The following is a 27,703-nucleotide window of genomic DNA, read 5'->3' as shown; positions in this document are numbered from 1 at the left end:
GATAAGGGATTTTGCCTAAATAGCATTTTAGTTTCTTGGCTCTGTGAGTCTGTGAATTAAAGAAATTGTAGAGGTGCTCAGAGATCTGGTTAGTAGAATTAAGAAAATTATTGATTTATTTTTAATTTAAGACAGTTCTTGGAAAGACAATACATAAATACATTTTTAATAAGAAGAACATCATGTGCTGCTAAAATATATTTATTTATATCCATCAAACTAGAATGTTATGTCACATGACTTATTTGCTTATTAGATTTCCAGCAGCATAATCTAGTGTTTAAGGACAAAACCTGTAGAGTTCACCATCTGAGTACAAAGCCAAATATATCACTTATAATCTTTGACCCTTGGAAGTTTCTTAACTTCTCTGTGCCTTAGTTTCTTCATTTATAAATGGAGAACAATTATATATCAGTGAGATACTATGATGATTAAATAAGTTAAATTATATTAATTGTTTAGGGCACATGCAGCTGTTAACTATTCCTATTTTTTTAAATGAACTAGTTCATCCTTCAATGTAATAACATTACTCTCTGCTCTAAATACAGTTATATTTGAGTTTTCTGAAGAGTTATTAATCACCCTCTGTGCGCTAGGAATTGTTCCAGATACATGAAATATGAAGATGAATTAGATGATACTCTTTCTTTTGGGCAAAACTCAGTAGACATGAAATATTGTTATAATACAAGATGTCAAGTGCTAATGTTAAAGGTTTACTTAAATTGTTACGAGCTCAGATATATGAGTACCAATTTTTCAAAGGCAGGAGAGGTCAGGGAAGTCTTTCCATGGGAGATCATTCTAAAACAGCTATGGAGCATGTGGAACAATAACTACAAGATACTCAGGAAAATAAATGGGAGGCAAGGATTTTATATCCAGCTATATTGCCTTTCAGGATGGTGATTACAGGCAAATAGTACTGAACATTAAAAATGAGAACGTTTTATTGGGAAGTACATTATCTCGCCAAGAACAACTTGTGGATACCAGAGGAAAATGAAGAGCAGTAACACTGACTATGATTATCTTTGTGACCAGGGAGGTCATCAGAATGTGGAGTATGAACACCCCAAAATGTAGAAAGAGTACTACTAATAAGGAATAGTAGTACAAGTGAAATAGATTCATTGATTGTTTTATTGGAAATAGCTAGGAATGAAAAAAATGTAAATCAGAGCCCATAAATCTATATTAGATCTCTAAGGATACATAAAAATACAGAGTAAATATTTTTAAAATATTGTTACTAATATGTAAGGGCAATGAGAAAAAATACTTTTTTTAATTGCTAGTTAATATATGGTATTAGTATTTACTATTAAAATACATAACAATGAAGCATATTGCATAAATTTGTAAGAATAGAGCTAGTCAGTGGAAAAAATATAAATATCTGTCAATGCAAGAAATATCAGGAGAACTTCATAAAACAAAGCCAGAGTCATCTATAACAGAAATTAAGAGTATAATATGTAAGACAATGTAAATAAAAATGAGAGATAAAACTTTAATGCCCACCATGATAGAAATTAAAACAAAGTCATAAACAGAATACTTCTTTAGCATCCTAACGTGGGCAATTTATTATGGGTATGCTATATATATAAGTTACCTATTCAACTCATAGACGTTATCTACAAAGCAGAAATCACAATACATGCTAGGAGATTTGTCTAGAAAGAGCTTGACAGAAGCAGTTGTATTTCACTGATTTCAATCCATGACAGATAAAGTGTTTTAACAATGTGGATAATTCGATAATGTTATTAATAGGAAGTTAATATGAACCAATCTCTTCATTCTGAAGATACATATTTTTTTCTAGAATACATGAGATATTTAGTAAACATGATAAATATTAGTCTTTAAAACTATCACAATAAAGGCCCAAAGTCAAAATAATACTGAAATGTTCTTTTCCAAATGCTCTCATCAAAATAGAATGCAACTAGAAACCAGTGTTGGGGTGGTGAATTAGAAAAAAAAAAAAATTTCTTCACCTGGCAATGTAAAAATTGTTACAACAACAATCTTTTTATTTGAGAATACAAAAAATATTACATGTCTATATGAATAACATGCACATTTGTTTGTTTCTCAATACAAAATTACAAGTGCATCCGATTACAAAATTTCTATACAAGTATAATGAGGACTCTCTATACTGCTTTCTAGAGTGGTTGCACTAATTTGCAGTCCCACCAGCAGTGTATAAGTATATATTTTTGCCCCCCACATCCTCACCAACATTTATTGTTACTTTTATTCTTGATAATTGCCATTCTTGATTGGAATGAGAATTAATCTCAGTGTACTTAGAATTTGCATTTCTCAAATTGCTAGAGACGTTGAACATTTTTTTCATATATTTGCTGATCATTTGCATTTCTTCTGTGAAGTGCCTGTGCAGTTCCTATACCCATTTATTGAATGGGTTATGTGTGTGTGTGTGTGTGTGTGTGTGTGTGTGTGTGTGTGTGTGTGTGTTTAAGTTCTTTATGCTTTATGTATCCTGGAAATTAGTGTTCTATCTGAGGTGCAGATGGTAAAAAATTTCTGCCATTCTGCAGGTTCTCTCTTCACACTCTTGATTTGTTTCTTTACTGTGAAGTAGTTTTTTTAGTTTTATGCCTTCCCATTTATTGATTATTAATTCTTCTTCTTGCACTTTAGGAGTCATATGAAGGATGTCAGTTCCTAAGCTGATATGCTGGAGTGTTGGGCCTACCTTTTCTTCCACTATGTGCAGGGTTTCTGGTCTAATACCTAGGTCCTTAATCTACTTTGAACTGAGTTTTGTGCAGGAAGAGAGATAAGGGTTCAATTTTACTTTACTGCATATGGATTTCCAGTTTTCTCAACAGTTTCATTTTTCCAGAGTTTTTTTACCAATAAGAATCAAAGTGCAGTAAATTAGACAATGGGGAATGGGTGAGAAGGGAGGGGGGATAACCAAAGCAAAGACAGTGGAATGCATAAGACAGTTTTCCCATGTACATATATGAAAACTGCACAGTGAATCCTACCACCATATACATCCCTAAGTGTGGTACTTTAACTAGCCTAAAATATATTCCATGCTTTTATAATTATATCTAAATGCATTGTCCTGTCATGTAAAACTAAAAAGAACAATAACTAAAAAAAATGAAAAAAAAATGCACGAATATTATAGGATAGATGTTAAGTTCTCCTGAGAGTACGCACATATTTGTAAATGTATTGAACAAGAAACACGAGAAGTGCAAAAATTAACAAATATGAATAAAATAGGAAAAATGAAAGTGGAAAATAAATTAACAATGACAAAAGAAGATTGGGAAATAGAAAACAGAAAAATAAATAAACTTTAATATTATTAAGAAACATGGAAGAAATGCCAGCACATAAATATCTAGAAAATGCTGAAAAAAATATGTAGTGTCATATTTTAAAATTCTATACAAATAAATCCCATGTAAAAGAAATTTGGGGGTGGAATTGCTAAAAGTAACTTCACGAAAATACAAAATCTTCATAAACTGATTTCCATATATGAAAATTGGAAATTTGTGATTGAACGCTTCCAAAACAGATGAGGCAGATGAGATTCTTTACCAAATAAAAATAATTTCAATTACTGATCACTGCACCAAAGGGGTGATAATAATTTCCATACCTTTCATTGCACCAAGAAATAGGAAAATTTCTGCTGCATTTTAATGACTTAAATAAACATACATGACTTTCTAGGGATGCTTTATCATGTTACTACTAACCATGTCTTGAAACAGACATAGGTTACTTCAGAGTTCTGGAGGCTGGACTGCACTTCCCCATGAACCCTAGGGAAGCATCCTTTCCCTCCTTCTTCTGGCCTCTGGAGGCTCAGTTGTTTGATTTATGGTCATATCACTCCTATCTCTACATGTGTGTTCACATTACCTTATCATATCATTTCTGCCAAATCTCCCTCTGCCTCACTTATTAGGATTTTTGTCACTGCATTTAGCTTCTGCATTGATAATTCAAAATAAGCTCCTCCTGTTCTTTGTAGTGTGTAAAATAATTGCATAATTGATGGACTATCTGTTCACTATAGTCTGCATCTGGCTCCCCCAAATTCATGTCCATTTCATGTGTACAATAGTGTCATTCCATCCCAACTTGTCTACAAATCCTAAGGGATTAAAAATCAATTCTAAGTTGAAAACCTTATCTAAATATCATTGACAAAATTCTCATAATCAAAATCAGGTAGATGGAAGTGAATAGTTTCCACCTGTGACTAAAGTCTTTGTGAATCTATGAACTTAGATAACCAGTTATCTGCTTCCAAAATATAATGATCAGAGACATATAGAATAATAGTTAAAGATGCTGATATTTGAACATGGACAAAATGAAAGAAATAAAGGGGTCTCCAATCCCAAGCAATTTTAAAATCCAGTAGGGAAAAGTCTGCTAGTTTTCAGGTTTAAGAATAACCCACTAAGCCTCCTGTATGTCCTTAGACCCTAAGTCTGCTCACCACTGCCTCTGCACTGTGTGTTAATTACTTGTGCCTTGGAAGAAATCTTTGTCATCCATAGTTGCAAAGCTGGAATTTCTAAGCAAACCTGAAATCCCATTTTGCAAGTTGTTGAATTACAAGGCAAGTTGAATGACAGCAATGCGGGAATGATTCCTTCTCAGAAAGACCAGGACAGTCACAGAAGCTAGAGAAAGCAAGGAAAGGATTCTCCTGTAGGATCCGCAGATAAAGGAAGGACTTTGTCAAATTCATGAATTCTTGCTTTCAGAACGTCAAGAGGATGGATTTCTTCTGTTTTAATCCATTTCCTTTGTGGTAATTTGTTATGTCAGACCTCGGAAACTAATATTACACTATTAACGCAAAACAGCTATAAACTAATACAAATACTGAGCAACCTAATCTATAAGTATCCATTAACCATTCTAAGCACAATTCCAAGCATCGTCCAGTAAACAAAGCATATCACAAGTGGGATTAATTCAAAATATTTGGAGTGTTCAATATTAAGGAAAAAATTGTTAGATTGAATCGTACAAAAGAATTTTGTATGTGCTATCTAATTTGTTGTCAGAAACGTCATACAGATACAGACAACTTTCACTTTTTATAGGATAAGAGTTACCAATATACGTTCAAGTCCTATTGCTAGTCCTTTCTTTAGTGACACATGAGCCTGATCACCAACTAAGAACATCTTGATTTTGAATATTGGAATGTGAATATATCATAGAGTTGACAGATAAAACACAGAGCACCTAGTTAAATTCTAATTTTAAATAAACAACAAATAATTGCTTTATGTAACTATGTCCTACTTCTTAATTTGTAAATATTATAGCTGGGTGCAGTGTCTCACGCTTGTAATCCCAGCAACTCAGTAACTTAGCAAAGCCCTGAGCAACTCAGCAAGACCCCATCTATATAAAAAATATAAAATATAAGAAAAGAGTGGGGATGTGACTCAGTGGTTAAGCACCCCAAATTCAATCCCTGGTACCAAAATATATATTATATACACACACACACACACACACACATATGTATACATGTGTGTATATATATATATATATAAAATACACATATAATTATATAGTATATATAATAATCATATATAATAATTATATATTTCATATATAATACTAAAATTATTTAGAAATCCTGAATAAAATGTAATTGGGTATTCAAGACTTTATGAAATAAGGCAACACTAATTATAACCCTTGTAAGTTTGAAAATCAATGATGTAAGATTTTTTTTTTTTTTATCTCTGTGAACTTGGACCAAAACTGTTTGTCCAGACAATTAAATCTGGGGCAAATTTTATAATAATTAAAAATAATCTGATACTATTTCTGAAGTATTTTTTTATAAATATTAATGTTGGATTAGTTATTTCTAGAATACAGTTCCCTAATATTTACCTATTTCTCATATTAAATACCAATTGATAATGTATGCTTGAGGTTTCTAAAGTAAGAAACATCATAATTCTAAAAATTTGTAAAATGGGATAACTTTATTCAAGTAATTATACTCCAGCCACCAACACATATCTTGGTGAAGCAAAAGTCTATGTGTCAAATAATAATAAACAAATTAACAATAAACTAGAGTCTACTCTTTGAAAGGGTCTTCAAATGGCTCTAAATGAAAGAACACTTTTCCCACTTCCTTATTTAACTTCAGAGTCAATCACTTCTTTAGTCCAAACAATTATTTCCAGAATACACCCAGAAAAAACTAAAAAAAGAAAAAAAAGAGAGACTTTAACAGAGAACTGAGTTATAAAAAAAAAAATTCATATTCTTTTTTTTTTAAATTTATATTCTTATGAACAATCCCTGACTCTATTTAATGCAGGAAAATATATATTTGTGTTTTATAAATTTCCAGGCAAATATTTCATGTTATTGCTTTCTGTATCATGAGTAAATTTTCATTTCCCTCTTTATAAAGTTATTTTCTTTACCATTCTTTCATTAAAATCTGGAATTAGAAGATACATTTTATTTTTCTTAATATACTGTTTTTGATAGACTATTTTTGGAAAAACAAATTTTATGGTAATAAAGGAAAGTGAAACCTACAGACAGAGTTTAAATACTTTCCCCAAAGCTAACGATTACTAGAAAATTCTAGGAGGCGTGTATAAATGTATTAATGATAGGTATTTGTATACCTCTAACACAGTAAGAGTAGTTGGAAAACAATTATCATACTAATGCCATCTTTATATACTACTCTGGTTGTAATAAAAAATGAAGAACAACATACTTTATTTCATGTACATATTTCTAAACTATCCTCAAGCAACTGAGTATAATTTCCTTCCAGTTTTTCAATATACTTGCAATTCAGCCTTTTAAACTTCTCTTCATAAATGAGGTTTCTAAAATATTTCCATTTGCATTAATTTGTCTGCTTCAAATTTCTCTTCCAACCTGAAATAATCCTCTGATTCCATTGTGATGCCAGATGGGTCCCCATCCATCCATCTGCCAATCTTGGCAAACAAGGGTTTCAAAATGACTATTCCTGCCTAGGAGTAGTTCAATATATATTAAATGATCACCAACATGAAACCATGTGTCCACAAAAACAGTCTACACCTTAGCACTTGGATAGTTAGTGTTAAGACGTATGACATCTAATATGGCAAGGGACCTGCTAAGAATGAAAAGACGGATGTCTTTCAAGGTGGGTACACAGTTTGATTTTGTTATCAGATCGGATTAAACGTGACCAAAATTTCCTTCACAAATATCATGGACAGTTAGAATGATATAAAAGTTAAAACAATGAATAAATAAAAATGATGTTTTAAATACCAGTGTTATCATGAGAAAAGATATACTAAGCTTCTCTAGTAAATGCATCCTGATTTTTAGTTTTAAAGCCTTGAACACCCATATTCCATGGGAATAATCTCAGTCATTATATAACATACCAAGGGCAACCCGTTGAGTGAACATAATTATACACATTGATCTTAGGTGTTAAATCTGTCAAGGCTTCTTTCCAGGAACAGCATGCCCAGATTCTGATAGCACAGAAATTAAAAGTCAAGAAAGGCCACAGCTACCAACCAAATACCAACAGTAAGCGTGTACAGTTTCTAAGATAGGTTATTTAATTCTAGATGGGGTTTATTGATAAACTAGTCAAAACAGATTCTCACTTATTAATGTAAAGGAGACAGAAAGAAAGGAAAGAAAAAGTTCAATAGGTGTGTTTAACAAGGAGTTATGTAATTCCTTTAACAAGATGTATGGTAAAATAACAACTCAATTTTAGGGATTCCCTCACAAGAAAATGACTCCTAGTTGGTGGGTTAGCCCTTTTAAAGACCTACACATATACAAAAACATTTGTATCACACATATGAAATTTTTTTTTATATTGTTAACTTTAAAAAACAATTTTATTTTTTCTTTTTATTTATACATGACAGTAAATGTATTTTGACATATAATACATACATGGAGTATAACTTTCCATTTTATATTGTTAACTTTCAAGAACTTAAGGTGTTTTGTTTTTTGTTTTGGTACTGAGAATTGAATCCAGGGATGCTTTACCATTGACCTAAGTTCCCAGACCTTTTTATTTTTTATTTTGAGATAGGATCTCAGTAAGTTGCTTTGAGTCTTCCTAAGGTACTCAGTCTATCTTTGAAATTGCAATCCTTCTGCCTCAGCTTCCCAAGCCGCTGGGATTATAGGCTTGCACTAACATGCCCAGTTGAAATTAAAAAAAAAAAAAAAAAGTAATACTTTACAAAGCAGTAAAAATATTGTACTGACTCCACCTTTTCCATGTCCCCACAATCCTAGAAACTCTCTAGATTCTAGGTTCTCAGCATATGGTTTGCAAATGAAAAAGTTATCTTCTCTTCTATGCATCTTGAAACAACAGAAAGGTCAATTTTCTAAGACAATTAAGAAGAAATAAAAGAAGAAATCATCAGCAGAACTATTATCATTTACAAGAACCCATTAAGGATGCTGATTCTAGTTAGTTTCTCCTGAACTGTGACAGACTACATGTGTCTGACTCTCAATAAGGTCATATGTTGATGTCTAATGGGATGTTATTTAGAGGTGGAGACTTTGGGAGAAAAGGTCACAAGAGTGGAGCCCCATGAATGGGATTATTACCTTTATAAGAAGAGACACATAGAGATGATGCAACAAGAAAGCTCTCCGCAAACCAGGAAAAGGACCAGCACTAGATACCAGTTCTGCCACCACGTTGATCTGGAACTTACCAGGCTATAGAACCATGATAAATTGAAACATAATTGTTATCTTTCAATTAACGCTGTTTGACTTTAGCTAACGTTCTATCCTAACATACAAGAGGAAAATAATAAAACATCATTCCGTTTTAGCAGCCCTAAATGACTAGGACATTGGATTTCAGAGTAAAGGAAAATATCTGAGCTCCTTCATAAGGAATGAGCATATACATACACATGTACATATATATCTGTGTATGTATATATATACACTTATACCTACATAGACACATATATAATATTTAACAGATGATAAAAAATCAGTTGAATAATTAAAAATAAGGAAAATATAAAATATTATAAAAACATTAATATAGGCGTGAAGTTTAAAAAAGTGTAACTTTACAAGCAAAGTAAAAGAAGGCAATAATTTTAAAAGATAAGTTAATCCAAAGACCATAATAATAAAAGAAATGGAAAACAAAGAAATGAAATAGTTCCAAATCAAAAAATTAATACAAAATTACAACTAGTAAGGTAAAAATAATATGTGTTATGTATTCAATGACCTCACAACCAATTGTGGAATTTCTGGGTAAAGTAGTAGTCCTATTTTGAGATTTGGAGAAACTGCATTATTTTATATACTAACTGTTTTAATTTACATTTCCATAAGCAGTATATGAAAATTCTTCTGTCTTCAAAATCTTGATAGCATTTGTCTGTTTGACAATAATCATGCTAACTGGAGTGAGGTGAAGTCTCATTGCGATTTAGATTTGCACTGATTATTAGTGATACTGAACATTTTGCCATGCTGGCTGGCTGTTTCTTTTGAGAGATGTTTATTCAGTTATGAAATATTTACTTATTTATATTTTTCTATTGACCTGTTAGAGTTTCTTGTACATTCTGGCTATTAAACCTTTGTCAGATGTAGAGTTTGCAAATAACTTCTCCCTTTTTGTGTGTTCTCTCTTCATTCTGCTGAGTTTGTCTTTTGCCTTGCAGTTTATTTTGACATCATCTGCTTTGTGAACTTTTGCTTTTGTTGCCTGGGTTTTTCGTATCATATTCGAACATATTTTTGCTTAAAATATTCTGAAGTGTTTCTCCTATTTATTCTAACAGTTTTGTATATGTGCTTTTGAATTTATTTTAAATTGTTTTATCTTAAGAAAGATAAAGGAGTGTGGACAGAGATCAAGGTCTAGTCTCATTTCTCTACTCAACATTTTTTTATGAAGATGTCCTTGCCCAAGTAAATCCTCATGTGGCTATAATTCAGAACCTAGTACTTGCTCTTTCTTAAACTAGAGAAAATTGTATTCCATACTTGTTTAATTATGTCTAAATAAACACAAATATTATCTATAACCAAAATGAACTAATAAAATTACTGTGGGGACTGGGATTGTGACTCAGTGGTAGACTTGCCTAGTATGCATGAGGCACTAGGTTCAATTCTCAGCACCACATATAAATAAATGAATAAAAAAACAAAGTTCTATAAGCATCTAAATATCTATATACATATATATATATATATATAAATAATTTTTAAAAAAACATGTGGCTCTAATCTCACTACTGGGTATATGAACAAAGGATTTGAAATCAGTATTTGAAAAGGCATGTGCATTCCTGTGTTTATTGTGGCACTTCTAACATAAGTAACATATGCAATTAACCTATATGTCTACTAAAAGATGAATAATTAAAACATTGTGTGTATATACAATGAAATACTATTTAGCAATAAAAAAGAAATGAAATTCTGTCATTGCAGCATCATAAATTGACCTGGAAATCATAATGTTAAGTGAAATAAGTCATACACTGCATGAAGATGAACACTGCCTGATTTTATTCATATGTGGACAGTAAAAAAGCTGACTCCACAGACGTAGAGTGGAACCATGGATCTGAGAATCTGGGGAGGTGAGGGGAGAAAGGGAACATGGAAGAGCTGGTTAACATGTACAAAGACACGGAGAGAAGGAATGTGCTCTGAGGTACTATTACACAATACAGTGGTTGTCGTTAGGATATTGTTTCATAAATCAAAATAAAGAGAGGATATTGAACATTCTTATCACAAAGAAACCATTACTGCTTGAGACAGTAGAAAACCTAAACACCTCAGATGATCATTTCACAGTGCATATTTGTGTCTAAATATTGCACTGTGCCCCTTAAATAGATACAATTGTTATCTTTCAATTAAAAATGAAAACATCAATTTTAACAGGACAATTTATGAGAAGAGTTGCTTAAATATTTTGTTTTCTAAATTTGGGGAAATTAATTGTGTTTGTTTTTGTATTTGTTTTTTAAGTTTAACAATGTAGACTGAAGAAGAGATAAAAAAGAAATTGCCTGGGGTTGCAGGGGTTAATAACAAGAGTTCCCAGAGAGCAAAACTTATTTTCCTATGGGGAATCTGCTTTTGAATTTCCATGGGGGATTACCATATTTAGGGATATATATAATATGTAAATTTACCATTGACTCAAACTTTGAGTTTCTATGATGTTGTTGTTGTTATTATTGTTGTTGTTGTTGCCAGGGATTGAATGGGAGTGGGGGGGTTAACCACTGAGCCACAACCCCAGCCCTTTCTCATATTTTATTTTTTTATTCAGGGTTTCCCTAAGTTGCTGGGGTTAGCTTTGAATTTGAAATTCTCCTGCCTCAGCCCCCCAAGCCCCTGGGATTACAGGTGTGCACCACCATACCTGGAAATGAGTTTCTATGATTTCTAATCTAAATGTTGTTATTAAGATGAAATTTAGTTTGTTTTTGAACATAATAAAATATTTGTTTATTCTGTTTTTTTTTGTTATTCAAAAACAAAAAAAAATGCTTATTTGAAGAATATAAAAGTCATGATATTGGAAATCTTATTTATTCTTCACAGCCACTGAACTATGAGAAAAAGAAGTCATATACCCTCAACATAGAAGGAGCCAATACACACCTGGATTTTCGATTTTCCCACCTGGGTCCTTTCAAAGATGCAACCATGCTGAAGATCATTGTTGGGGATGTAGATGAACCACCACTATTTTCCATGCCTTCTTACGTAATGGAAGTCTATGAAAATGCCAAGATTGGTACCATTGTTGGCACAGTTTTGGCGCAAGATCCAGACAGTGCTAATAGTTTAGTAAGGTATGCTATGATTCAGTATTCAAATATATAAAGATATTTGTTGCCTCTCAAGTGAATTTAGACTGAATTAAGTAATACAAATATGTTTTATTTCCTGGTAAGGTTTCTTTTATAATTAAATTATAATATTAGTTGATTAACTGAGGAATATAGCAGATAGTAGCTGTCTCCATGCATGTGTTGTTGACCACACGGATTCTTTCCACTTGACTTAATAGATGTGTGCATAATTGACAACATTGTTGTAGAAATATTCTCAAATGAAAGACTCTTTGGTATCTTAGTGAAAGGAAGTATGGATAGTGTGAAAGCAAAATATGGAAATATTATCCATCTCTACTTGACTCCTGGTCCCTCTGACCACACAAGCTTTTTGGTTCTATCCTAATGTACAAGAGGAAAATAATACCTACCCCTCAAAGTTATTGTCAGAGGATGTGAATCAAAATTCACAAAACACCAAGTAAAGTAGTCAGTAGTTGGCAGTCACACTGAGTGCTAGGGTACCCAGGTCAGCCTGGACACTCAGTGAGACAGGAAGGTGAGTGTGGGGATTCTGGTGTTTCCACCAACAACCGAGTGATATCCATTCAACGCTGTTGATTTTCAAAGTGCTAACATTTAAAGAAGGAGTAACAATGCACATAAATATGTTGACAGAGTTCAATTTTATGGAAATGAAGGACAGCACAGTGACAAGTACATGACTGCTTACTAAACAGTATTGTATTATCAGTATGTCATGCAATAGAGATTAAGGTTTCCTTATATAATCAGAAAGGATTTGTTTTTGTCTCATGACAAAAGAAAAAATACTCCATAAGTGTATATAGTATATATTTCACAGTTAGAATCCCTAAGGTCCTTGAAATTTTGAAATCCTTAAAAAGAGCTGTATGATTTTTCCCATCAACTCTACTCTCACTCTCTTTAGTTTCCATCCATTTTAATAAAAGCTATTATACCCAATATAATATTTATGAATGTTATCAATATTATTTCCTATATGCACTATTATTTCCATTTTTTTTAAAATCACAGCACACATGCATTAAGAGAAGCAATTTTCTTTGCACAAATGTATACATTTAAATATCATGTTCTAAGTTCAAGTGCAACAACAGTATCCTGTCCTGCTAATGGCAAAAGCTAGACATTGCTCAAAGAAGCAGGATAGCAAGATATGCAAAATAATATACCTAAGATCAGTTACTGAAATTAATCTCTATAAAGGAATAGATAGAAATCAAGGGGTGGAGTTTTAGTTCAGTGGTAGAGCACTTGCCTGGCATGTTTGAGGCCCTGGGTTCAATACTCAGCACCACATATCAATAAATAAAAGATCCATTGAAAACTAAAAATTGAAAAGAAAAAAGAAAAACAAAAGAAATAAGTATGTCCATTGCTCCACTAGAGAAAATTTCATTATGCTTCATCATTCTATAAATTATCATATTTTATTCCTAACAATTGGTATAATTCATTAAAATATACTAAAAGATAGCACTATAAATTATGTGTGTAGGTGAGGCATCTTTTGCTATATACATCCAATGTCTGGGGGAATAAAGATTGTCCCTGATGTTAGTTTGATGTGGAAATATTTGATAAAATTGGTCATATTTCTTTTGAAATTTTAATATGCATACAAATGATGCTTTCTATAATTGATAATTAAAGAAAGAATAAGTTATACTCATTTTTAAAGAGATAATCAACTACCCCAACTACCCATCCTTAGGAACGATATTAAAAATATCCTCATGGTAAGGAATTAAACACACACACACACACACACCCACACACCACCACCACCACCACCAGTTTGAATTCCAGATAAAAGAGAAGCTTAGAAAAAGTTAAATAGTGTATTTTAGTCAGATTTTTTTTTTTCAGAAGCAGAACTAACATCATGTGTTATGTATTGGCAGGTGACTGAGATACATAATTTAAGGAATTATTTCATATAATGGTGCAGGTGCAAGTTCAAAATCTGCAGAAATGGGCCAGCAGTCTGGAGACTCAGTCTGGGTTCCATTCTAAAGGTTATCTATGAGCAGAATTTTTGCTTGGGAAAAATCAAGTCTTTATGCTATAGACTTGCACCTGATTATATGGGATATATCCACATCTACTTTAATCATGCTCCACAGATTCAAATTAAATATTTATCACAGCCAAATAGACCTTCACAGAATCATACAGAATAATGTTTGACCAAATCTCTGGACATCGTGGTACAAACAAGTCAGCTCATAAATGTAATGTCTCACTCTGATGAAGTGTACAGTGGACTCATGGAGGTGTTACAGGCAAACATTTTTGAGATAAGTTCAGAAAAGATTGAATTTTGAAGCTCATAATCTAGGTCAGAGAGGTAAAGTTTGGAGGGAGGAATTGTAGATTGTGATCTATATGAGGACTGTGGGCTACCTATGAATATGGTAAATTATGAGGTTTGTGAGGAAGGTTAGATATGGATTATTAGAAGGTTTTGTGCTGGTAGGTCATTTGAGATTTATCCTGGCAACAGTGTCAATTATGGAAGAAAAGAAAATAGAGGAGCTTGAATACTTATAACCAAAAAGTAAAAAGATTTGCATTTCAAGATAAATACTAATAAAGTTAGAAGATGAAATGGAAGATGGATTATCTATGATGAAATGTAGGCCAAATGAGGAAATATTGAGAACAAGAGTAAGCAGCTGTCCTAACACATGAAAACACTTTATTTCACATAGCACTAGAAATTAAATTCCCGCCCTCCTCCAGGGAACGTTTGGAATGGTGGAAACTTTTTTGAGAATAGCTTAGGCAGTTTGCTATCACTCACTACCCTGCACTACCACTTTCACATTTCTGGAGGCTGAAAGGTCCAAGACCAAAGCACCAGTATCTAGGGATTGGCCAAGGCCTGCTTCCTGGTTTGTAGACGCTGTGTCCTCATGTGGAGAAATAAATAATTTGTCTCTTCTTTCTTCTTTTAAAGTCATAAATCCATTCGTGAGGGCTTCAGCAATTTCCATTATCAATTTCTGGTGATGATTTCCTGATTTAGCCAGTTTGGCTGCTTTAACACATTATCATAAACTGGGTGCTTGTAAAAAACAAAACTTTATGTCTCATAGTGCTACAGGTCTTGAGTCTGGGATCAGTGTGCCACAGTGACTGGGTTGTGGGGAGATCCCTCCGTGTTGTAAGCACTCAACTCCTCATACCCTCCCGTGTTGGGAAAATACGAAGTAGCTCCCTTATTAGAATGTTAATCCTATCCTTGAGAGCTCCATTCTTAAGATCTAATACCTCCCAAAGAGCCTGTCAATTAAATGTGCCGGAGTAGGGTAGAGGTGGCCCAAGCATCCAGTGAACAGCAGGGAGGGAGCTACTGGCATCTAGTAAGAAAGACCAGGGATCAGGACAAGCATTCCACAATTCATGGGTAAGCTGCTATCACAGGAATTGTCTGGGCCCAAATGCCACTATTTCTGAGGTAGAGGAACTCTGCTATAGAATAAGGCAAACTTTGTGGTAGATTAGTAAAACAACAGTACTCATTATATTAATAAAAAAATTTTTTTTCAAAGAAATTTGTGAAAATACATATCAATATGTATAATTCAAAACAGGTATAATCAGGTGAATGTTTCAATATATATATTTCAATTGTTAAGTAAACTACTTCTATGGATAATTTATTTCCTCAGGATATGATTAACGGTTTCCGTAATTGCCCCATATTATTGAGACTATGTAATTGAATACTTGCTATGGCACATATATTCTCCCACTTATTGGGGTGCAAAGATGACGGATACATTGTCTCCAAATGCTAATAAAGTAAAACACAAATCTCTCAGTATGTGCATTATTCTTCCTGCTTTGTTTTGGTTAGACAACTAAAATGAATCCTCTTCAGCCCCTTGAAATAATTAGAGACTCCTTAGCTGCTGTTTGGGGGCATAATTTACATAATATTTATTCTTGATTTTAATAAAAATGTGTCACTCACATGGGCCTCTAGGTGCAAACAGTGAATAAAAAACAGAAAACAATAACAAACACACAAGCAAGCTTCATATTTCCACCTTTCTCAGGGACCAAATGTTTGTACCAATTAAGGAAAAGCACATTGAGAAGATGTACCTTGCAGTGTGCCCCGAAATGCAATTAGCTCCAAGTTTGCAGAATTGGAAATGAAAGGGAGTTTGAGTCTTACATGCATTAGTGAAAATCTTCCTGACTGTAGTCTTTTGTTTTTCTATTTTCTAACCTATTAGTAAGACACTAGAATTCTTGTAGCATGCAATGTCTGGACTTTGTCTTATTCTACTCAAAATAATATGTGCAATTTGTAGCAATATAATCAGCACCTTTTGTTTGAAAAGAAAGAAAAAAAATAAACGTAAAATTAGAGTCTGGTTGTTTATAAGTAGTGAGGAAATTTTTGGTTTAAGTGACTATCCTTAATTTGCTAACATAACACTTGTGCAGGGCTGGGACCTTCTGGGAAACTGAGGAAGCAAGAAGTTTCCTCTGCAAAGCCTGATTCTAGCGATGAAGTCAGAAAAATGTCAGACATGTCCCTCAGAGTAATAGTCAAGTTTGTTAGAATGGATGGAAAAAGAAAGAGTAAATACTCTCAAGAGAGACAGTAGGAAATCTCAGAGAAGAGAGGAACAGTGTGTTTCTCCAGCCCTCTAGTTCTACTGGGTGCCTTAGGGAAGTTTCTAGAGAGTTCCACCCAGGTCCACCTCTTGTTTTTGACATCAAGTAGGATGACATCAGACTGTTGAATCCCCACTGCCGTGACAACCCTAGGTCATTTTGACTCATTCTTACCAGTTCAATTTGGAACCTGTTCTTTATGATTAGGGGAATAACCCTTATTTCCCTGGGTTCTGAGATAAGGGAATAACCCTTACCTCCCTGGGTTCTGTATGAGGTTCACAGAAGAGTCTCCTCAACCCACTGCTCCTTTAGGGCAACTTGTGTTCTTATCATCGGCATTCTAGCAATTTCATCTGCAGATAACAGGTAGTCTTCTGAGAAGTGTAACATATCCTATTGATTTAAACCACAGGCAAATTGTTTTTTAAAAGAGAAAGCACGTGGAGATCAGCACAGTGGGCACATTTTATAGATTTTTTCCTTAACTTCATGTTCCCACCACTCCCATTTGTCTGTCCCCTAACAATAGAAATGGCATCCAGGAAGTCCCCAGATCAGCTGCTGAGGGATGAGCACTCCTGTTTCTGACTTGAGAATTTTAACAAGAACCTGTATATTGTCTCCATCAAAAACCACGGCACTCATTGCTAGCTCTTCATTGGTCAAGGAATAATGTAATCTTATTCCACAAATCTTTTAACAACCCCAAAACAATCTGCAATAATGGTTTAATTTTAAAAGAAACCTAAAACTCAAAAAATTAATTAAGTTTGTGAGTATAATCTCTATTCAGAAGGCAAATCTAGTTTTGCTTTACTCTGAAGGTGTTCTTTAGAATCCACAATATGCTTGTTTTCACATATTTCAACTAATAAAAACAGAAACAAACTATCCATTTAAAAAAACTCACATATTGCAAATTAAGAGAATGAATGGATAGAATAAATGTTCAGAAATTCATTGATCAAATGCCAATAGGAATTTACACTTTGGAGGGATTAATTTCATACACTGGAAAAAGAGAATGCTGAAGACAGGTAACAATATACAAATCTTCTTAAGCTTAGAGATTCTTCTTATGGTAAACTTACCCCTTGATTTATATCAGAGAATAAAATACTTGCATTCCCCATGGAATAGGCTGAGTAGCTCAATTTACATGTCAGTATATTCCCTCATCTTTCCCTCCTCCCACTGTTTTATTGTCAAAATTAATCTATACATTTACTCATTGATAAGAGTGTGAATGTTTTCTTTATGTGATCACTTTAAAACAATAGAGAACAAATATTAAATCTGTTACCTAATTATTGCCAATACTCATGATGATACATTTATATGCACACATAAGAGTTAAATAATACTGTAATTATATTTTGAAATATTGACTGCATTAAAAATATCTTTCTAACCTACAATGTTTGAAAAAATAATTGCAGAAAATAAGTTTATCTGATAAGTAGTATAGTCTTTGTCAACAAATGAATCCCATGTGTTCACTGCATCTTGAGGGATGTGGATACTTTTCCATGCACTCCTGAAATGTTCACATAATTTATGAGGGGGGAATTAGGAGTGCCATATTAAATTTTTGTAATAGCAAAAATTAAGAAATTTCAAAATAATGGTACAGTCATGTAACGAAGTTGAAGAGAAAGAAAAAAAATGGGTTTGAGTATGAAATTAACACTTTTGCAAAGAAAGGTGAAATAACCATCAAATGCATCAAAAGAGTTATCTTAAATATATCAATTTATCTTAAAAATATCAATAGCAATATAATTTTCGATAGACTAAACTTATTTTTAAAAGTTGTTTTATTGAGAGATGGGGTTGTGGCTCAGTGGTACAGTGCTAGACTGGCACGTGTGAGCACCACATACAAACAAATAAATAAAATAAATGTACTGTGTTTATCTACAACTAAAAAAATTAAAAATTTGGCTTTTTGATGATATGGAACTTAAATTATCCCTCAATATAATCCTCAATACACCCTCTTCACTACTGTAACAAAGTCTCTGATACAAAGTAGGCATTCCATCAGGATATTTAGTGCGAACTGAGCAAAGACAGACAGAAAGCATACCCTTGCCTTTAAGACTAGCAGTCCCTATCTGTAACCTGTGTTTTCTAAGTTTATGTCATTACATATTGCTGACTCAGGACTTTACTTTAAATGTCATGAGCATATGATATTTAAGAATTTCTGGGTGATCTAAGGATGACTAAAGTAACTTGTTATTTCATCTGTGAACATATCTGTAACCTAAGATGACTAAATGACTGTCCCCAGATCACATAGCTAACTAATAGAGGTTAATAAACAAGGTGGGTACTTTTCTGGGCTTTAGCAAAGACATAGAAGACCTCTAAAAATGTTTCATGTTTGGCTAAAATCTATTTAACAAATAATTTAGCATCAATATCTTTTGACATCCACATCAAATCACTTTCTTGTTACTGGGCAGAGAATACTTTTTCCTGAAAGGACATGCACACCTCATTAAGCCCTGGAGTGAATACCTACGCTCTGGTTAAGCGACAGTCTCTAGATCCCGAGGCAGGAGATTAACATCCAAATAACTTTGGTATCACATGTGATTTTTTGCGTATAAATGAAAAAGTTAAATGACTTCATAGCGTTTGCAGAACTCAGGATTATAGGACTTTCTGGTCCTTTACTTAGAGACATAAATAATGGAGGGAAACTTTATAGTTGCTTGTGCAGAGGATTTACTTCTTTGTGTTTATTTCATTGGATGGAGGGAATTAGAAATCTTTTCCAAATATCTATGTGCTGCCTGTTTTATTAAGCAGTTATACACGATGCAGGCTCATTTATAAGCAGTTAGTTTTTCTTTTTTTTTTTTTGTTTATAGAAAGATTATTATCTGGATGTATATCTTATACAACAAATTGCATAAGCAAGGTAGTAAAAAAATTTTATAAAATTAATTTGAGTCATATTTCAGATGTGTGACTTTTTGTAAAACTTAAAAAGAAGCCAAGTTGACATAATATTTCACAGAGTGTATATTGATTAAACTTTATCCTATTGATCCCAATCAACAAAATTTTCAAAACAGCTAATTGGGGAGTAGACTCTTGAAGAAATTTGTTTCACCATTCACAGGTTGTACCCACAAGTATTTAAAATAAGATGACTGAAAGAGATCTTTTATGCTTTAAGGGCATCCAATGTTTCCAAATCACTGAAGAAATAGATTTTCATTACATAAGCTTTAAATTAATTTCTTTAGGTGAAGTGGACAGAATATAATGAACGTAATCCATGCCTCCGAAGTCTGAAATTTTCTTATTGAAATGAAAAATAACTTTTCCAATGACTTTAAAATGACTATTAATTATCTTCAGTCTGTGCTAAACTAATCAAAGGGAAATTGAGTGCCAAATGATGAACTGAGCAATTTGTTTAAAGTAGCTTCTGTTGAAGAAAATATTTGAATAAAGGTAATCATTATTGATCTTGACTGTTTATTATAGTCTTAGCTTTTCTGCCTATTTGTTGTATTGGTGAAGTATTAATTTGAATAATGAATATTCATTATATTTTGATATAGTGTATTTTTCACCATTTTTTGTTGCTTTGAAATTTATTTGCTAGAAATTCGAAATGTTTTGTATGTGTGAGAACAGAGAGCAGTAAGTAAATGTAAAAATTTATTACCAGTATTTATATGTTTGAGTAGCAATTCTGCCAGAAAGTCTCCTGTGAAGGTAAAGTGTAAACAGGTCTATTAATCTGCTAGTGAGAAATTATTTAAGAGTGGCTGCTAGAGTCAACTTTCCTACTGCTGTACCCAAAGATAGGACAAGAGCAATTGGAGGAGGAAAAGTTTATTTGAGGTTCACAGTTGCAAAGGTCTAAGTCCTTAGATGGCCATTCCCCAGGGCTTCAGGTGAGGCTGAACCTCATGGTGGAAGGGTGTGGAAGGGGAAAGCAGCTCAGGACACCACTTTAGGAAGCAGAGAGAGAGAGCTCCATTCTTCAGCAAACCATGTCGCCAGTGACCCACCTCCTCCAGGCACACCCTTTTTGCCTATAGTTACCATCCAGTTAATCTCTAATGGGGAATTAAATTTGCTGATTAGGTTAAGGATCTCGTAGTCCAATCATGTCACTGCTAAGCTTTCTTTCATTGTCTCACACTTGAGCTTTTGTGGGACAAGTAGTATCTAAATCCTAACATTGGCATAGGAGACTTCTCCAATTAAAGGGATCATAAGGACTGCTGGGCAAATATGAGCTGGCACTAAATTAGTTGCATTTGTTTAGTATATAACTAGATTACCAATCCTTCATCATTGATCGTGCAACTTCTGGCATTCAGTGTAAATACTACTTTGATGCTGATTTCACATAGGATAAAATAAGCACATAGTGTTGAAAGATTGATAAAACTATATCTCAATCATCTTCATACATTAGATCTTGAATTCATCCCAGGTTTCTCCCTCACAGTAAGGCTCTGGCCACATGTAGACATTCTGTAAAGGGAATTTTCCCTTAGATTCAATCTGAAGTCTAAACGATGACTTTTAACCATTGATGATTATATTGCACTTAAATTTTTTAACAAAACTATGAATACTATGATATACTACATGATATACTACAGAAAGTATAGATTTATTTCTTCTTTTTTTTAATATTTAGATATTTTTCAATAAAAGAAATATATGTCCACTACATACTATACAGCAGGAAAAAAGTCATTTCCTGAATTAATCTAAATAATTTAAAATGTGTTAGGAATCTATATAAAGGATGATGTTTAGAATCTATATATATGTTATATATGTGAAAACATACTTATCTAGATCCATAAAACATGAAGATTTGTTGGCCTGATTATTTCTATCAAAATATTTACAAAGCAATTGAAACATTACTATGGAATGTCTTAATCACTTTCAGTTTAATATGAATAGACTGTCCATTACATTTGTTGATCACTTGCTTTATTTGTTCAAATAGGAAGCTAAGCAGAATATCTATATGATCACTGGTACAAGAAAATGACACCTAATTTCATTCAGTTTCCAATGAAAATGGACTAGTGTACATTGAGATGGAAATTTAAAAGTAATTTTCCATTACAGATTTATTAGAAAAGACATCAGTTCATGCTCTTTGTAGGGAGACTCTTATTCATTCTCCCAGATCCCACTGTGTATACCACAGTAGTATACACAGAACAACAAGCATTTACTATTTAAGAACTTTTTCAACAAAATAGAATACTTTAAATGTCCTATCTGGATATATTGCTTCTAGCTTCAATTTATACTGTTTATTTTGATAGCTATGAATTAAAATTAAAAAAAAAGAAACTTGAAACTTCTATTACACATTTTTATACCATTGATCCCAAATAGGATCTATGTCCTTTAGGCAAAAGTTTGCCTAGTTTTATATTTGCTAGACAGCACTGAGAATCTTAAATTAATATTGCTATTTGCAAAAACCCCAAAAAATTAGTATATAATATCATAAGATTTTAAGTTTTTATGAGAGTTTATGAATCAAATGGATTTTATTATGAAAACCTATTAAAATATTTTAATCATTTGTTTACAATTTTGTAGACTCATGTCATAATTTAATTTTAAACAGTTAGCATTAGCTAACTATGTTTGATAATCAAAATAGTTTTAAATAGTTCCTTTTATGTTTTTGGCTGATTTCTGAGTTTTTATTTCTATGGTTGGGCAAGAATTCAAGGGTAGTTAAGCAGAACTATGTAGTTCTACTTGCACCAAAATTCAGTTGCTCCTGATTAAGATGCATTGGTTCAAACATCCCCTATACCTAATTGCCCTTGTGTTGTTGATTTCCCAAGAGAGCTAGGTCACATCCGAAACATGAGGTAAATAACAAGAGTCTGAGGACACATGCCAAGCATGATGCCAAACATTTTCTATTAGGTAAACATAGATTCTAGTTTTCTAAATCCAAATAATAAACTATTATTGCCAAAGGTATTTAACCACTATTATTGGCACTTATATTAGAAGTCGAGTCAGGTGTCTAAGATTGCTCTGAAAAAAAATTAAAAAAAGAAAACTACATATTATCAGATATTTCATTTAGCTTATAAATAAAAGACATCCCCATTTTTCTAGACTGACAATTCTGAAGTGATCACACTCCTCAAATGATGGGTCTTCTGCCGTAATTCCTAGGAGTGCATTAGCAGCAACTTAATCTGAGTTTGATAGTCTGGAGAAAAATGTGAGTTTGAATAAAATGTTTCAATTTTAGTTTTTATGATTTTCAGATAGAAACATTTTCTTAGGGTAACCGAAACTGATAGCAATGTACAAAAATGGACATTAAAGACAGGTTAATGTCAATAAACTTTAAATGATAAAATAGCTAGAATGCCAACTGATTATGTTTAGAAGGATGTTGTCCTTTACATGTTACAAAGAATAACATATCCAAAGCTATTCAACTCTCATCCGTAGCATCAAGCCTCTGAGGAAGAAGTACTGTCAGGTTTCTGCATGATGTGAACTCAAGTCCGAGAAAATAAAAATGGCATCAGTACAGTCAGCATGTCTTCACACTCTGGGAAAGCCCAGAGACATGTAGGGTTCTCACTTCACTCTAGTGTTTGTATTTATGTCTCCAAATGAGATTTTATTTATACTAGTACCTTTATTTGCTTAAATTATTTTATATAGTGAACTTTCTGAAATTAATACATTCTTATTATTAGAAAATTGAATGTGCAATGATCAGTTCTTTTGTTTTCATTGCACAATTTTAAGGGATATATATTTTATCTCTTTGTAGGAGTTATTATTACTAATGAGAGCCTAAATTTCTTTGAGTGTTCTGTGCTCCGTAGTGTCAGTCTTTTTGATTCTGTTAATAACTTCGACCATATTTGTGCATGTGTATCCACGAATTGTTAGATTTTACTCCTTAGCAGTAGCTTCTGTGTACCTGTTGGCACATGATACCTCTGAGAGGCACAAGGTTTTACCAAAGTTATGCTTCTACTGTTTTAGAAAGTATGATGAATTTTGTAGTATTTCCATTACTGCACTCATCTGTTCTAGATGTTCACAGAACTTTTATATGTTTCTCATGGTGATATGGAATTAGTGTCCCTGTTATTTTTCAATGGGCAATTCCTAAATTTCTACTTTGAAACCCAATTATTTTCATTTTCTCATGAATTTGAACATTTTAGATAGTTTCCTCTTCCAAAATAACCATTCCCTGTAGTAGTAAAGTCAATGCTTCTTGTTTTCCTTCTAGGAAAGAACGAATTGTCAAACTAACTTTGTGGATGACATAGTGCATCTTTTTACCGATTTCTGTTCAGAAAGTGATTCCAGTAAATTGTCATGCCTCATGGGCTTTACATATCCACATTCAATGAACCCTTGAATCCACTGTAATAATACTCAGATTCTTTGACATTTTTTTGAGATTTGTACTTGTCAAGTGAAGCCGTAGATTTATGTTGTCAAATCTGATCAAATTTACTAACCCCTGTCAGCTCCTTAACAGAATTCACCATGTCTGTTCACTATCTCCTTGAAACACTCCTTTCTCCTGGCTCTGGTGTCCCCTCACGGTCCCTTACCCCTTCTTTGGAACACCCCCTTCCTTTTGCTGCAGTCCTTTTTTTTACACAGAACTTGGGTTGCTTTTGCCTCAAAAGAGTCTAAGAAATCTCTTATTTTCTTTCTCTTTACAATTTTCTTCCAGATACAATTATACTGTTCCAATTACCTTAAGTTTATGCTAATTTACATCAACTTTATATTTCCTCTTCAGAAAGCACATTTGAAATCTGCACACATATTTAATCTCTGCTTTTCATTCCATGTGTTGACCGAATTGGCATCATAGTCATACCATATCAAAGTCAGTGATTCCTCCAAATTTTTTTTCTTGACTCTTGTCTAACTTAAGTAAATAGGTCTAACCATTTCATTGTAGAACAAGCACACAGTCACCCACATATACATGCAAACAAGACACCTGCAACTTCTCCTTCATTAATGCCACTACAAAAAGTGTTTTACAGGTGGCATTTCATACATAGCAGCGTTGAATGGACTTCTTTCCACTTCTGTTTTTTTCCACTTTGTCCAAGATGATTTCATTTTTTTTCTTGTTTTTAATTTTCTCAATGAAAGATTTAAAGTAGACACTGTGATTTTTCAAAAACATAAAACATGTCAGTGTCTTTCTTCCTTCCTTCCTTCCTTCCTTCCTTCCTTTCTTTCTTTCTTTCTTTCTTTCTTTCTTTCTTTCTTTCTTTCTTTCTTTCTTTCTTTCTTTCTTTCTTTCTTTCTTTCTTTCTTTCTTCTCTCAGTGCTTACACAGAGAAAGGCTCTTTACCACATACTGTAGGGCTTGCTTGTCCTAACATTTGGGCTTTCATCTCTTCTGCTCTGGATAGCTGCATTGACATACATTGGGTGTTGTTTTGTTTTGTTATTTTAAATTTTTTAATCAAGTCAAACTTGTCATTTAATTTTGTTCTTTTTACTTTGTTTTCCTCTATTTCAAATGCTTTTTCTAAATCTTCCACAAATCATTTCATTTTTATACTTTTTGTCTAGATAAAACATTACTTTAGCTGTGATTAAGGAAGAGGGAAGAGATATTAGAAATTTTAGGAAAGAAAAGACCATTTATATACTTAAATAGTTTTAGAACAATTGTAGACCTTTCCTAGAATATATAGTAATTGTTTACTGTGTCATTTATTCTTATTCATGTTAATTAGCTATGACTGAATAAATAACCTCCAGTCTCAGAGATACAAAAATGTCAATTCCAACTATCATGAGTGTGTCTGTGAATTACCATGAGTAGTGCTAACCTTTGCTTGCCAGCTCTGCTATACTCTGGTGTACTCAGTCTTGCCTTGTGACACTCTCTAGTATGCTCTGCTCTTGGCTGGAGAAGTTCACCTACAACATCTCTTCATGAGTCCATCTTTCTACTGCTGGAGTGAGCACATTAGCCCAGGCATAGTTTTCTTATGAAAGTGACAGGGCTTAAGAGGAAACGAGAGCACTATCCCTTTCAGCTCAATCTATTGCCAGATTAAGCTGAAAGTCAAACCTTGTAGGCGAAAACCCTGCAAAATTATATAAATAAGAGTGGGATGTCTTGTGGCCCCCCGGTGCACAAATCCCTCCCTGAAATATTTTTCTTATTCTTGTGCTAAATAAGGATTCAATCAAAGTGTTGTAGACATAATGGTAACAAATATAAATGTTTTGTTTTTCATTTTATATTCATCTTTAAATTTCAACTCTAATGAAATACTAAGAAAAAATTCCCTGACATATTCTGAAACCCTAAAATCTTTTGTACATATAGCAACAAGAAATTTTTACTATTGTATTTTTTCTTCCAACATACTATAGAACTACAAGAAGCATTTTTTTCTTTCATTAATCACTGTATTTCTACTATCTACCCTTTTTATTATTTTTTTTACAGGCTGTATTTTGATTCACTGTACACAAATGGGGTACAACTTTTCATTTCTATGGTTGTACACAATGTACATGAAATTTAGCAAAAAATTTTTGAAAATAACTTGAGGTATAATAATTTAAATTTTAAAGACTATCAGATAATTGTGTGTTCTATATTAAAATAAAGTTGTTATATAAATACTGAGCCAAATATGGAAATTTAAAAAAACAGTTAAATATTTTAACATATTTGATTTAATACCTCCCTTCTTCAGTTGTGTTTTCTCTCCATTATAGCTTCAAGGAAAAATGAAGGATTACATTTTGCTTTTCCTCTAGATACTTCATTAACTACAAGGCTGAAGATGAGCGATTTTTCAACATCGATGCCAATACTGGAACCATTAAGACATCAAAGGTTCTTGACAGAGAAGAAACTCCATGGTACAACATCACAGTTGCTGCTTCAGAAAATGGTAAACTTCTTTTTATGCCTCATAAAGAAAGAAGTCACTTGAACACCAAGTATCATACAGAGATTTCTTTGAGACTGGGTTTCTCATCATTCTTATTTTTGCTGTCAGGACCTAGCAGAGGGTACAGAGGATTTTGCACATTGTTAAAATTGTTGGATGCAGTGAAGAAACTCTTTACTTTTTTCTTTAATCCTAGCACAGTCCTTATCCTTGAGTCAAGAGTGTTTGATTCTCCATCTAATTGTGAGAATTTCTTTCTCATATATTTATGCTTTACTTAAGCCATGAAGCTATTGAAGAGAAGTACTTCATATGTGGCAATTTCAGAAAAAAAACATAAAGAAAAACTTATAATTGCACTTGAATAATTTTGTCATTATGAAACCCCAGTGTAATCTCCAATTAGCTTTTATAGTACTTAAAGTAAAAGAATAACTCATAGGGCTGGGGCGGTAGCTCAGTGGTAGAATGCTTGCCTTGCAGGTGTGAGGCACTGGGTTTAATCTTCAACACCAAATACAAATGAATAAATAAAGATATTGTGTCCATCTACAACTAAAAAAAATTTTTAAAAAAGAATAACTCATAGAATTTCAATAGCAATTCTAAGCCCTTTTAAGAAAAACATTGACAGAATTCTTATGAAGACTCTTGTTTTTTCCCCCTTCCAGGGTACTGCATTGTGACAAACACCTAAGTTCAGGAAAATACAAGCATAAATATCAATAGTTATCACTACATTCAAAATGCTGGGTATGACTGTGTGGCAATGAAATAAGAAAAAAGTATTAGAAAATGATTTATTACCATAAGAATATAGTATTTTTTTTCACATATTAGGAAACAAACAAATGTACCAAATATCTTTAGCCTGGAATAGTATACAAAAATTTTATAAACCTTTAAAAATATTTCCAAGCTCTTACGACAGAACCACAGGTATGTTGGAGATTAGGAATATGTCATACATAGTATCTAGGATTTTAAAATATTTTTCAGAGATTCATTTAGACATAATTTATATATGTACAATTAATTCTTTAAATGCTGTAATTCAATGTCTTCCCGTGTATTCACAAAGGTGTACCTCCTTTGCCACAATCAATTTTAGAATAGTTCTTGTTTCTCCAAATC

At 32.8% G+C, this 27,703-nt stretch overlaps 1 protein-coding gene across 4 annotated transcripts in view; it reads left to right on the top strand.

The window, feature by feature from the left end:
- The window catches only part of Cdh18 (cadherin 18), a 959,213-nt gene that overhangs the window by 866,299 nt on the left and 65,211 nt on the right, over window positions 1-27,703 (top strand). For all 4 annotated transcript variants that reach the window (XM_047555975.1, XM_047555974.1, XM_047555977.1 and 1 more), the window contains 2 exons: window positions 11,686-11,939; window positions 26,433-26,569. In XM_047555975.1, the coding sequence (XP_047411931.1) occupies window positions 11,686-11,939; window positions 26,433-26,569 (391 nt within the window). The remainder of the gene's footprint in view (window positions 1-11,685; window positions 11,940-26,432; window positions 26,570-27,703) is intronic.

The sequence above is a fragment of the Sciurus carolinensis genome, chromosome 6, assembly GCF_902686445.1.
Source record: "Sciurus carolinensis chromosome 6, mSciCar1.2, whole genome shotgun sequence".
In the NCBI taxonomy this organism is placed as follows: domain Eukaryota; kingdom Metazoa; phylum Chordata; class Mammalia; order Rodentia; family Sciuridae; genus Sciurus; species Sciurus carolinensis.
Note: the sequence above shows the minus strand (reverse complement) of the source record. Positions and strands in the feature narration are given on the sequence as shown.